The sequence below is a fragment of the Rana temporaria genome, chromosome 7 (assembly GCF_905171775.1).
Source record: "Rana temporaria chromosome 7, aRanTem1.1, whole genome shotgun sequence".
In the NCBI taxonomy this organism is placed as follows: Eukaryota; Metazoa; Chordata; class Amphibia; order Anura; family Ranidae; genus Rana; species Rana temporaria.
Window position 1 is genome coordinate 196,080,596 of NC_053495.1, and position 13,530 is coordinate 196,094,125.

A 13,530-nucleotide genomic window follows, 5' to 3' on the forward strand; every position below is an offset into this window, starting at 1 on the left:
GAGAGAGTGAAGTTCGGATCTAATTCCTGCAGTTTCAGACCTTGGATCAGCCCCAATCCCTTCACTTGCAGATCACAGGGGTGGTCGCTCCATAAGGGGTGCAGGGGTGTTGGCCCCCCATCCATGCGTCCGGACCCCTAATCTACATACAGGGTGCCGAGACACAAATGCAATCTCTTGGACAGAGTCAAAGACAGCACTAAAAACCCAACAGAGGTTCTATCCTGTCCCCTCTCTTGCCAAGATAAAACAAAACATTTTGGCTAGAGTGGGTCCTAAGGCCCAGATTCACAAAACAGATACGCCGTCGTATCTCTGTTTTAGGGTCTTCCTAACTATGCGGCCGATTCATAGAATCGCATAGTTAGCCCTAAGATCCGACAGGTGTAATTGTTTTACACTGCCGGATCTTAGGATGCAATACCGCGGCCGCCGCTGGGGGGAGTTTGCGTCGTAAACCAGCGTCGGGTATGCAAATTAGTAGTTACGGCGATCCACAACGTTTTTTTCGCGTTCGCTGCGTCGCTGCTAGTCTAGTTTCCCGTCGCAAAGTTAGTTGTCGTTTTAGGTGCCCTAACTTTACACAGCACACGTATGTGCTGTATAAAGTATGGCCATCGTTCCCGCGTCGAAATTTAAAAATTTTTCCTTCTTGCGTAAGACGTCCGGGAATACGGAAGTACGCTACGCACGTCGCCGTTCGAAAAAATGACGTCACTTCGCGCAAAGCGCGGCGGGAAATTCAAAAGGGAGCACGCGCAGTAGGTCCGGCGCGGGAGCGCGCCTAATTTAAATGGCACACGCCCCTTTGAATTACGCGGGCTTACGCCGGAGGCCGCCGGCGTAAGTTTTCATGCAGGTGCTTGGTGAATCAGGCACTTGCGATGAAAACTTGCGGCTGGGTAACGTATCTACGATACGTTACGCCGCCGCAATTCTACGTGAATCTGGCCCTAAATTCCTCCAAGTTATATGACTAGCTGAGAGTTTCACACCGGGTCAATAGTTAGAGGCTGCAATGTGACATACCTAAACATGAGCAAATTGCTTCACTTCTGGTAAGTCATGGCCCAAGGACACATATTTGTATGTTTTTTGTATGTCTGGTATGGTTGGATGAGGGTGGATGTGCGTCAGCAAAGAGTGACAGGTGACATTTACATTTGTATGCATTTTATAAGCTATGTGTAACTAGTAGGAATTTATGTTTCAATCTTTTTATTCATTTTTCAAATAACAAAGAAAACATTACCGTATTTATCGGCGTATACCGCGCACTTTTTTGCCCTGAAAATCAGGGCAAAATCGTGGGTGCGCGATATACACCGATACCCGCTTTCCCGCGCCGAGTTTGAATACTGCGCCGACATATACCGAGCTCAGTACACTCGTGTATAGTCGGGCAGTCTCGGCTCCTCTCGCGCTCACGTCCTGGACGTACAGGACGTGAGCGCGAGAGGAGCCGAACCTGCCCACCTATACATGAGTGTACTGCGCTCGGTATATGCCGGCACAGTATTGAAACTCGGCGCGGGAAAGCAGGAAACGAGCGGGGAGGACGCCGCAGAAGGACGCCGGACCTGACGAAGAGGACACCCGAAGCCGCAGACGGTTGCCGGACCCGACGAGGCCGCCGATGGACGCCGCGCAAGACACCAAAACTGTAAGTACAAAAATCTTTTTTCCACAGGAATGCGGGTCCACTTTAGGGGTGCGCGCTATACGCCGGAGCGCGCAATACCCCGATAAATACGGTATAATGTATCAGTATCATATCCTTTAAGTAATTTGTCACATATACAGTATCTCACAAAAGTGAGTTCACCCCCTCACATTTTTGTAAATATTTTATTCTATCTTTTCATGTGACAACACTGAAGAAATGTCAGTGAAAATGTCCAAATTGGGCCCAATTAGCCATTTTCCCTCCCCGGTGTCATGTGACTCGTTAGTGTGAGGCCTCGAACAGACGACCGGATCTATCCGCTGGTATTGATCCGCGGATCAGTTCCAGCAGATAGATCCGGTCGTCTGTACGTCCGAGCGGACATTTTACGTACAACACATACATTACGCCGCCGTAACTAAGGGCGCAAGTTCAGATAATTTGTTCCACATTGACTTCTATTGTATGCAGTACCACATGTGGCCAGAGGTGGGGGGCGCCGGAGACAATCAGAGACACTCAAAGCTGCTCGGGTGCACTGCAAAACACTCAGAGGCTCGGAAACACTCCAGAACGGCTCCAAATGTCATTGACGCCCCCGCACCTTAGGCCAAATGCGGTACTGCACACTGCAGAGGCTTGAATCCTGCTCATTTCGCAAACCAGGATTTAAAAAAAAAATAATAGCTCGTATTGCAACACGCTCGTTAACCGCGTTACTCGCAATCCAAGGTATTACTGTGTGTATCTTACGAATGAAAACAAAATTAAACTAAATGAAATTTTCCGTTGTGCACAAGTCTTACATCCATCACATAAAAAAGGTGAAACACCCAGACACGGGGGGTTAAAGAAAACTGTCGCAATGACTGACCTTGTATATTCACTCTGTTGATTTGGGGATGGTTGGACATAGGTGATCGCCTGTAAGGAATGCAAAACAAAGATTAACTTCAAAAGAATCTGGAATAACGCATCTGTCAAGCAAAAACAAACACGGCCAGCAGCGTAACTCTACATCTTATCCTGCGCTCCTTGTATGTCACACGCTGATAGACCCAAAAAGGACGCGTTATCATACGGGCGGCGGGAGATAAGGCCTTGTTGTGCTCTTGTATGTGAGGTGTGGCAGCGAGATTTGTGTCACCATCAGAGGAGCGAGTCCATGTCACTGCTGTACAAACTCCGACATTGAAAGTTCCCCTGTGAGCAAAAGTCCTGGTAAAACCAGCCGCGTGACGGCATAGCGATCTGAAATCTAACGCATGGATCTATATGGTATTTATAGTGTACGTAAATCCTAACAACGAACTTCTCTTATCTTCCCCCTTTATGTTTGTTAACGCAGAACTCCAGGCAGATATAAAGACACAAATACAGTGCCTAGAAAAAGTATTCATACCCCTTGAAATTTTCGACATCTTGTCAAGTTACAATCAAAAACGTAAATGTATTTTATTGGGATTTTATGTGATAGACCATGGTCCTTCGGGACCGTTCTCATCGGATGGACTGACCGTGTGTACAGGGCCTTAGGCCCCGTACACACGACCAAACATGTATGCTGAAACTGGTCCACGGGCCAGTTTCAGCAGACATGTTTGGTCGTGTGTAGGCGCGAGCCCCTCCAGCTGGACGTGTTTTAAAACCGTCCGCTGGAATCCTGCCCGCTCGGACATGTACGGTCGTCAGTACAGACCTACCGTACATGTCAGAGCGCCCGCCGTCCCTCGCATGCGTCGAATGAGTTCGACGCATGCGTGGAAGCATTTAAATGGCAGGCCCGCCCACGTCGCCGTGTCATCGTCGCGGCGATGACGCGGCCACGCCCCGCGTATTGTTTACGCGCGGACTTCTGTACGATGGTTAGTACAACCATCGTACAGAAGCCCTCGGGCAGACATGTACGGTGAAAACGGTCCGACGGACCGGTTTCATCGTACATGTTTGCTCGTTAGTACCCGGCCTTAGAGTCTTCAAAAGACTTGAGACTGGGGTGGAGGTTCACCTTTCAGCAGGACAACAACCCTAAACATACAGCCAGAGCTACAATGGAATGGTTTAGATCAGGGGTCTCCAAACTTTCTAAGCAAGGGGCCAGTTTAGTGACCTTCGGGCTTTAGGGCAGCCAACTTGTGGCCAATAAGAGTAGAGATTGATAATGCCCTGGCATTAGTGCTCCATCATTGGTTCTAATAGGAGGAATAGTGCCCTACTGTTGATATTAATGAGAAGAATAATGCCCCATTGACGGGGTTGGTAGGGGGAATGGTGCCCAATCATTGGTGTCAGTTAGCTGAATAGTGCCCCAAGGGCCTGATAAGGGCAGACAAAGGGCCACATCTGGCCCCCGGGCCGCAGTTTGGAGAGCACTGGTTTAGATCAAAGCATATTCATGTGTTAGAATGGCCCAGTCACAGTCCAGACCTAAATCCCATTGAGAATCTGTGGCAAGACTTGAAAATTGCTGATCACAGACGCTCTCCATCCAATCTGACAGAGCTTGAGATATTTTTCAAAGAAGAAAAATGGGCAGAAATGTCCCTCTCTAGATGTGCAAATCTGGTAGAGACATCCCCAAAAAGACTTGCAGCTGTAATTGCAGAGAAAGGCGGTTCTACAAAGTATTGACTCCGGGGGGCGCCATACAAATGTACCCCCACACTTTTCATATATTTATTTGTAAATAAAATGTTGAAAAACATTTATCATTTTCCTTCCGCTTCACAATTATGTGCCACTTTGTGTTGGTCTATCACAGGGATCCTCAAACTACGCCCCTCCAGCTGTTGTAGAACTACACATCCCACGAGGCATTGTAAAACTCTGACATTCACAGACATGACTGGGCAAGATGGGAATTGTAGTTCCTGAACAACTGGAGGGCCGTAGTTTGAAGACCCCTGGTCTATCACATAAAATTCCCCCCCCCCCATTTTTTTTACATTTTTGGTTGTAACCAGTGTTGCCAACCGTCAGTATTTTTACTGCCAGCCAGTAAAAAACGGGCACGTTTCTCCTGCCAGTAAAAGGTTGCCAGTGAAAAAAATGGCAGTGACGTTTGGCTCAGAACTGCGAATGCGCAGCTCAGGTCCGGAGCCATCCGAGACCATCCAAGTGCCTGCCACAGTATGTTTGGGTGGTACCGGCGGGGGCGCATCTGGCGGAGGTGGTGCCTGAGCGTGACGTGTGATGTCATGATGCAAGGGAGCATATTGTACTTATTTGTAGCCTAAATACTGAAATTTGCACTTAAAACTGTCATTTTGTAACTTTTGGAAATGCTAGTAAAAACTTGGCTGTGCCAGTACATTTTGGGTGTTGTGTCAGTAAATTTCAATCTGGTAGGTTGGCAACACTGGTTGTAACATGGTAAAGTGTTGAAAATTTCAAGGTATATGAATACTTTTTCAAGGCACTGTAAATGCAGAAAAAAGAGAAAAAGAAGTCGCTCCAAAGTGGTGGTAAATACCCTCTTCGTTGTCACCATGTATGTATGTTCCCAGTGCCATTACATGGCCCCCTGCCACCCAAGGCGAGAATATCCCCATCCCTAAGCTCTTTCATTTGGCCCAAAAAAAAAAAAACCTTTTAAAATAATATTTTTGCCCCTTTCTTAAATCCTAGTTAGTCTCTGGAAACTCCTTTATTCCCTTAGCATTTTTTTTTCCATAGCATTTTTTTTTTACTATTTGTTTACTAATTAATACATTTTTATTATTGAATTTGTTTGTGTTTGAACTGCCAAATAAAAAAAATGCTTTTTACTAGAGACGTGATTCTAGTGCCTAGACAAGTCACAGGGCCGGATTCACATACATTGAAGTATCTTTCGGCGGGGCGTAACGTATCTCAGATACGTTACGCCGCCGTAAATTAGGGCGCAAGTTCCGTATGCAGAAAGAACTTGCGCCCTTAGTTACGGCGGCGTAACGTCTGTGGTCTGGCATTAGCCCGCCTAATTCAAATGGGGATGATGTGGGCGTGTTTTATTTAAATGAATGGTGACCCAGCGTTTTTTCTGAACGGCGCATGCGCCGTTCGTGAAAGAACCCCAGTGCGCATGCTCGAAATTACGCCGCAAATCGTCATTGCTTTTGACGTGAACATAACTTACGTACAGCCCTATTCGCGAATGACTTACGCAAACAACGTAAAATTTTCAAAACTCGACGCGGGAACGACGTCCATACTTTACATAGGATACCCCTCATATAGCAGGGGTAACTTTACACCGGAAAAAGCCTAACGTAAACGACGAAAAAAAAATGCGCCTGGGCGGACATACGTTTCTGAATCGGCGTATCTACCTAATTAGCATATTCATCGCGTAAATATAAGGAAGCGCCACCTAGCAGCCAGCGTAAATATGCAGCCTAAGATACGACGGTGTAAGACACTTACGCCGGTCGGATCTTAGGGAAATTCTGGCGTATCTAGCTTTCTGAATACAGAAAGAAGATACGCCGGCGCTTCGTAGCACTTACGCGGCGTATCAATAGATACGCTGGCGTAAAGGCTATCTGAATCCGGGCCACAGAAATTTTTTTTAGTTACTCCAAATTCATTTGTTCATCGTAAAATTTGCAGTTAAAATTTTAGTTAACCCAAATTATTTTATTCAACTCCTTAATTCCGTTTCCTTGCTTTACTTTAATTTAATTTACTTTAATTTAATTTTAGTGTTTTGTATTATTGACTTAACACAAACCCTTATCCCGATATGTTAGCTTTGTACACTGAGCCTAATATCACAGTATAGGAACAGATCACAAAAGATCTGAATGGAAATGTCGCCATCTAGTGGCAGTTTAGTCAACTACTACAAAGCTTAAAGGAACACTAAAGGCAATTTTTTTTTTTTTTTAAATAACAAACAAGTTATAGTACTTACCTCCACTGTGCAGCTCGTTTTGCACAGAGTGTCCCCGAACCCAGTCTTCTGGGGTCCCTCGGAGGCTGTCTCGGCTCCTCCTCGCAAAAGCTTTCCACCTTCATGCGAGCGAGCATGGTGGAAAGCTTTTGCGAGCGCGCTCCCGTGATACAGCGGCGGGCATAGCCGCCGACTGTATCACTCGGCCCCGCCCCCCGGTGCGCCGCGTCTTCCGCTGTGATTGACATAAGCGCCAGCCAATGGCTGCGCTGCCATCAATCCGTCCAGCCTAGCCAATCACGGCCAGGCTGGAAGCCGAAGAGGATCACATGGACGTGTGCGGGACTTCCGAGGGGTCAAGTAAGTAAAACGGGGGTTCGGGGGGTGGGGGGGAGGGTACCGTCGGATGTTTTTTCACCTTAATGCATTTAGAAGGGAAATCGAAGGAAAAGGTAAGTGAACCAACAATGCACTAGCTTAAAGGAACCTATTTAGAAAATAAAAAACAAACCTTTACAACCCCTTTAGTCTTATGCCCCACACACACGATCCGAAAATCGGATGAAAAATACCGCTTTCCAATCGATCGTATGATAATCGGATCTTTAGTACAGAGATTTCGAGAGCCGATCAGGACTGTTCATCCCATATAATCCGATCGGACAAACACTTAAAATGTTCTCGTACAATACCAGATCGTATGATTTTTGTTTAATCGCTTGCTGACCAGCTCACGCAGATATACTGCAGCAGGTTGGCAGCGGTCCGTAAATCGCCTGCACAGTTGCGGGTGGGTGGGGCGCTCCTGCTGCACGTACTCGATGTCCGCCGGCGACACGCGATCGTTGCACAGAGAGGCAGAAGTGATTCCCCATTCTGACAGGGGAAGGTGATTGGGAACAGTGATCTCTGTCATGTCCCAGGCAGCCCATCCCCCTTACAGTTAGAACCCACCCAGGGAACACACTTAACCCCTTCCCTGCCCCCTAGTGTTAACCCCTTCACTGCCAGTGTAATTTTTACATTGATTTTTATAGCACTGATCTAGGTAATAATGTCACTGGTCCCCAAAAAGTGTCATTTGGGGTAAAATTTGTCCGCCGCAATGTCGTAGTCCCGCTAAAAATCGCAGATCGCCGCCATTACTAGTAAAAACAATAAAAAAATGAATAACAGTCCCTAAATCTATCCCATAGTTTGAAGACGTTCTAACCAATCAATATACGCTTATTGCGATTTTTTTAACCAAAAAATATGTAGAAGAATATATATTGTCCTAAACTGTTCAATAAATGTGTTTTTTTTTTATATATATATATTTTTTCTAAATTTATTTTAGCAAAAAGTAAAATAAAGGTCTTTTTGTGTCGTTTTTTGTTTATAGCGCAACAGATAAAAAAACACAGAGGTGATCAAATATCACCAAAAGAAAGCTCTATTTGTGGGAAAAAAGGACGTCAATTTTGTTTGGGTACAGCGTCGCACGACCGCGCAATTGTCAGTTAAAGTGACGCAGTGCCGAATCGCAAAAAAATGGCCCGGTCAGGAAGGGGGCAAATCCTTCCAGTCCTTAACCACTTAAGGACCGCCTCCTGCACATATACGTCGGCAGAATGGCACGGCTGGGCACATGTACGTACAGGTACGTCCTCTGCTAGTACCCAGCCGTGGGTTGCGGCCCGGTCCGAAGCTCCGGGAGTGGCACCGCGGGACCCGCGGACCCGATCGCCGCTGGAGTCCCGCGATCGCTCCCCGGAGCTGAAGAACGGGGAGAGCTGTATGTAAACACGGCTTCCCGTTCTTCACTGTGGCGGCTGCATCGATCGTGTCATCGCTTTTATAGGGGGACACAATCCATGACGTCACTCCTACAGCCACACCCCCCTACAGTTGTAAACACACTTCAGGGAACACATAACCCCATCAGCGCCCCCTTGTGGTTAACTCCCAAACTGCAATTGTCATTTCCACAATAAACAATGCATTTTAAATGCATTTTTTGCTGTGAAAATGACAATGGTCCCAAAAATGTGTCAAAGTTGTCCGATGTGTCCGTCATAATGTCGCAGTCACGGAAAAAATCGCTGATCGCCGCCATTAGTAGTAGAAAAGAAAAAAATTAATAAAAATGCAATAAAACTATCCCCTATTTTGTAAACCCTATAAATTTTGCGCAAACCAACTGATAAACGCTTATTGCCTTTTTGTTTTACCAAAAATATGTAGAAGAATACGTATCGGCCTAAACTGAGGAAAAAAAATGTTTTTTTTTATATATTTTTGGGGGATATTTATTATAGCAAAAAGTAAAAGATATTGCATTTTTTTTCAAAATTGTCGCTCTATTTTTGTTTATAGCGCAAAAAAAACAAAAAACGCAGAGGTGATCAAATACCACCAAAAGAAAGCTCTATTTGTGGGGAAAAAAGGACGCCAATTTTGTTTGGGAGCCACGTCGCACGACCACGCAATTGTCAGTTAAAGCGACGTAGTGCCGAATCGCAAAAAGGGGCAAGGTCCTTTACCTGCATTTTGGTCCGGGTGGTTAAGTGGTTAACCCAAATTTTTTATCATCTCCTTCATTCCCTTTCCTTGCTTTACTGTTTGTATATAAACCTTTTAATTTAATTTTAGTTTTTGTATTATTGACTTAACACAAACCCTTAGGCTCCATTCACACCTTGGCGACAAAACGCCCGACGCTCGATACGCTGGAGGGGCGAATTTCCATTGCTGTCTATGAGATGGTTCACATCTCACGCCGAAACGCCTGCCGCCTGCCGCCTGAAAACAAGTCCCGGACCCTTTTTTTCTGGCGGCATTGGCGTTCGGCCATAGACAGCAATGTTAATTCTTTGTAAAAAAAAATGAAATAAAAAAAAAAGTAAACGAAATCGCGGCAAAATATGCCGCGTACGTGGCGTTACTTGTCTCCTAGGTGTGAATGCAGCCTTATCCCGATATGTTAGCTTTGTACACTGAGCCTAATATCACAGAATTCAAACAGCATAACAGATCACCAAAGATGGGAATGGAAATGTCGCCATCTAGTGGCAGTTTAGTCTACTACTACAAAGCTTAGTCTTAGTTGGGTTTACAAATACTGTATAACAAAAAGTACAAATGTCAACTAAACCAAAAAACAGTTTGTTGGTGGGAGCCAATGGGTCGAATGTCTATTGACTTCAGGAAATGTTTCTCGGTAGCAGGTAATTTTATTTAAGACTCCCACACACGGGTGCACATGGTGTCCCTCAATTACATCTTGACTTTCCAATTGCTTATTTAGCATTACTAAGGAACAGTTGGGGAGAACCTGGAATTAAATGGAAGTTACTGTAAATGTTAATCCAGCATATGACACCAGTAATGGTTTTTTAGGTCAAAATGGTCCCTAACCTTTTCTGTGACTACAGGTCAGCTTTGCTATTACTTTAACCACTTAAGCCCCCGGACCATATTGCTGGTCGAAGACCAGAGCACTTTTTGCGATTCGGCACTGCGTCGCTTTAACTGACAATTGCGCGGTCGTGCGACGTGGCTCCCAAACAAAATTGGCGTCCTTTTTTCCCCACAAATAGAGCTTTCTTTTGGTGGTATTTGATCACCTCTGCGGTTTTTAGTTTTTGCGCTATAAACAAAAATAGAGCGACAATTTTGAAAAAAAATAATATTTTTTACTTTTTGCTATAATAAATATCCCCCAAAAATATATATAAAAAAACAGTTTTTCCTCAGTTTAGGCTGATACGTATTCTTCTACATATTTTTCCTTAAAAAAAAAAAAAGCAATAAACGTTTATTGATTGGTTTGCGCAAAAGTTATAGCATTTACAAAATAGGGGTAGTTTTATGGCATTTTTATTATTATTTTTTTTTAACTAGTAATGGCGGCGATCAGCGATTTTTTTTCGGTACTGCGACATTATGGCGGACATTTCGGACACTTTTGACACATTTTTGGGACCATTGGCATTTTTATAGCGATCAGTGCTATAAAAATGCATGGGATTACTATAAAAATGCCACTGGCAGGGAAGGGGTTAACATTAGGGGGCGGGGTAGGGGTTAAGTATGTTCCCTGGGTGTGTTCTAACTGTAGGGGGGGAGGGGACTGACTGGGGGAAATGACTGATCGCTGTTCATACATTGTATGAACAGACGGTCAGGCATTTCTCCCCTGACAGGACCGGGAGCTGTGTGTTTACACACACAGCTCCCGGTCCTCGCTCTGTAACGAGCAATCGTGGGTGCCCGGAGTCAGTGGCCACTTCGCCTGCCGACGTAGAGCTACGGGCTCTCGCGCAGGAGAGCCGACCTGCCTCCGTAGAACTGCGGCGGCTGGTCGTCAACCAGTTAAATAGTCTGGGCCAGATCCACGTAGCTGAAAGAATTTGCCTCATAAGTTACGGCGGCATAGTGTAACTTTGGCGGCGTAAGGGCGCGCAATTCAAATGGATGTGATGGGGGCGTGTTTTATGTTAATACGTCTTGACCCGACGTAAATGACGTTTTTTTTTAACGGTGCATGCGCCGTCCGTGGGGGTATTCCAGTGCGCATGCTCGAAATTAACCCGCAACAAGCCAATGCTTACGACGTGAACGTCATTCTACGCAAAGCCCTATTTGCAAACGACTTACGCAAACGACGTAAAATTTTCAAAATTAGACGCGGGAACGACGTCCATACTTAACATAGGATACGCCTCATATAGCAGGGGTAACTATACGCCGAAAAAAGGACGTACGTTCGTGGATCGCCGTATCTAGCTAATTTGCATACTCAACGCGGAAATCGATGGAAACGGCACCTAGCGGCCAGCGTAAATATGCACCTTAGATCCGACGGCGTACTAAGACGTACGCCAGTCGGATCTAGCCCAGCTTCAAGCGTATCTTGTTTTGTGGATACAAAACAAAGATACGCCGGAGCAATCTAGAAGTTACGCGGCGTATCAATAGATACGACAGCGTAACTTCTTTGAGGATCTGGCCCTCTATTTGGGCCATGAATCACCAGGTGTAAATAAAGGTAAAAAAGCCTGAATAAGTGGCGCTTCACACTACAGCGACTTGGGATCCGACTTGTCAGACCTCAAGTTGCCCCAAGTCGCTGGACATAAGAAATTCCATTGAAGTGAATGAGAGCCGTCTTAATGCACACTACTGAAGTTTCTCCGACTTCAGAAAAGGTTCCTGTACTACTTCAATCCGACTTCTAGGCAACTTGCACCCATAGATTTCAATGGAAGTCGCCTCCGGATCTCCATCTTAACTGAAGCACCTTTACAGGAAAAGAAAATAGTTTACTCAGGCAAACCCCTCCCTCCCACAGAGCCGATTATTCTGTGATTGGCCACAGCCAAAGTCACCTGTCCTGGAGGCAACTTCAATTTGCGTTGTAAGTTGCTCAAAGTCACGCTGAAGTCGCCTCCAAATCGCCTTGCAAAGTCGCGCTGTAAGTCGGGTTGCCCCTGTGTGAACTGGCGCTTAATAATGAATATACAATCACAAAGTTGCAATATATTACATATTTGTTTTTTGATTTAGGCACGCTGTAAGCATTTTTCGTTCAGTGCTGACCTTCGCCATCTAGTGGACATAGTTAATTATTACACCTTTTAAAAGGTAATAGGCATTTTGAAAACTTAAAGCGGTTGTATACCCCACTTTGTGATTTTTACCTACAGTTAAGCCTATAATAAAGCTCACCTGTAGGTAAAATGAAAATCTCCTAAATGTTTAGGAGATATTCACCCTGCATGCAGCCGCTAACATCAGCAGCGCATTTGCTCTGAAGGTCCGGTGTATCGTGCCAGAACTTTTGAGCTTCCTGCCTGGGAACCGAAGGCACCCCCGTGCATGCGTGGGAGTGACGTCATCGCAGCTCTGGCCACTCACAGCGCCGGAGCCCTCGAACCCTGAAGAAGCTCTGGGGGAACATGCCACCCCGCTCAGCTTCGTCCTAAGGTATGTATTTCATAATGTGCTATAAAATTTAGTAAATAAGTACGTTTTCTCCTTCACTGATGGGCACTGATAAGGCGGCACCAATAAGCACTGACGATGAGCACTGATAGGCAGCACTGATAGGCAGCACTGATGGAAATGGCAGGCATTGCTGACGGGCACTAATTGGCATCTGCCTGGGCACTGATTGGCATATCCAAGGTGGTCCAGGGTGGCCTACCTGGTGGGCGTCCTTTGTGGGCATCCCCAGTTGTCCTGGCAGCATCCCTGGTGGTCCTGAGCAGGTTTCCGCGCGGGGGCTTTGCTGATAAACAATCAGCACAGACCCCCCTATCAGGAGAGCCGTCGATCGGCTCTCCTCTACTCGTGTCTGTCAGACGTGAGTGAGGAATAGCCAATAAACAGCTCTTCCTGTTTACACTCTGATTGGACACAGCTGATCACGTACTAAAGAGCCTCCCTCAGAAGCTCTTTACTGAGATCGGTGGTGCGGTGTGTGACACACTGCACCACCGATCGCTGCGCTGCCGCCCCCCCCCCCCTGTGAGGGCGATCACGGCTTATCCTCCTGGACGTCATATGACGCCCAGTCAGGATAACTGAACCACCGCCTGGCTGTCATTTTTCTATAGGCCGGGCAGGAAGTGGACATGATCCTACGCAGCGCCGCTGCCCTGTAGCGGTAAAAGTGTTATAGGGTGATCGGCAACTGGATAAATACACTTCCTGATGTCTGACTCTCTACTGCTGCTGGAAGTCTTTCCCGAGCATCAGCTTCTCCTGGGTAAAATAATACTCTCTAATGGTAGTTTGAGGTCCCGCCGTCCGGTGTTCTTGATCTCAGCTTCATAATGAACCTCCTGAAACGTAATCCCCCCCATAATGTATTTAAAGGTTTCAGTCATGTCTGCCCTTTCCTTTCTTCCCTCCAGACCGTACATATTAAGTTCCAATATGTTTTATCCCTCAGACCTTTCTCCCGTTATGTTGCCTGTCTCTGAACTCATCAATATCTTTTTGT

The 13,530-nt window shown here is 46.0% G+C and overlaps 1 protein-coding gene across 3 annotated transcripts in view; it reads right to left on the minus strand.

Moving 5' to 3' along the window:
• The window catches only part of PDE4B (phosphodiesterase 4B), a 432,600-nt gene that overhangs the window by 146,129 nt on the left and 272,941 nt on the right, over positions 1–13,530 (minus strand). For all 3 annotated transcript variants that reach the window (XM_040360754.1, XM_040360756.1, XM_040360757.1), the window contains one exon: positions 2,541–2,590. In XM_040360754.1, coding sequence (XP_040216688.1) covers positions 2,541–2,590 — 50 coding nt within the window. The remainder of the gene's footprint in view (positions 1–2,540; positions 2,591–13,530) is intronic.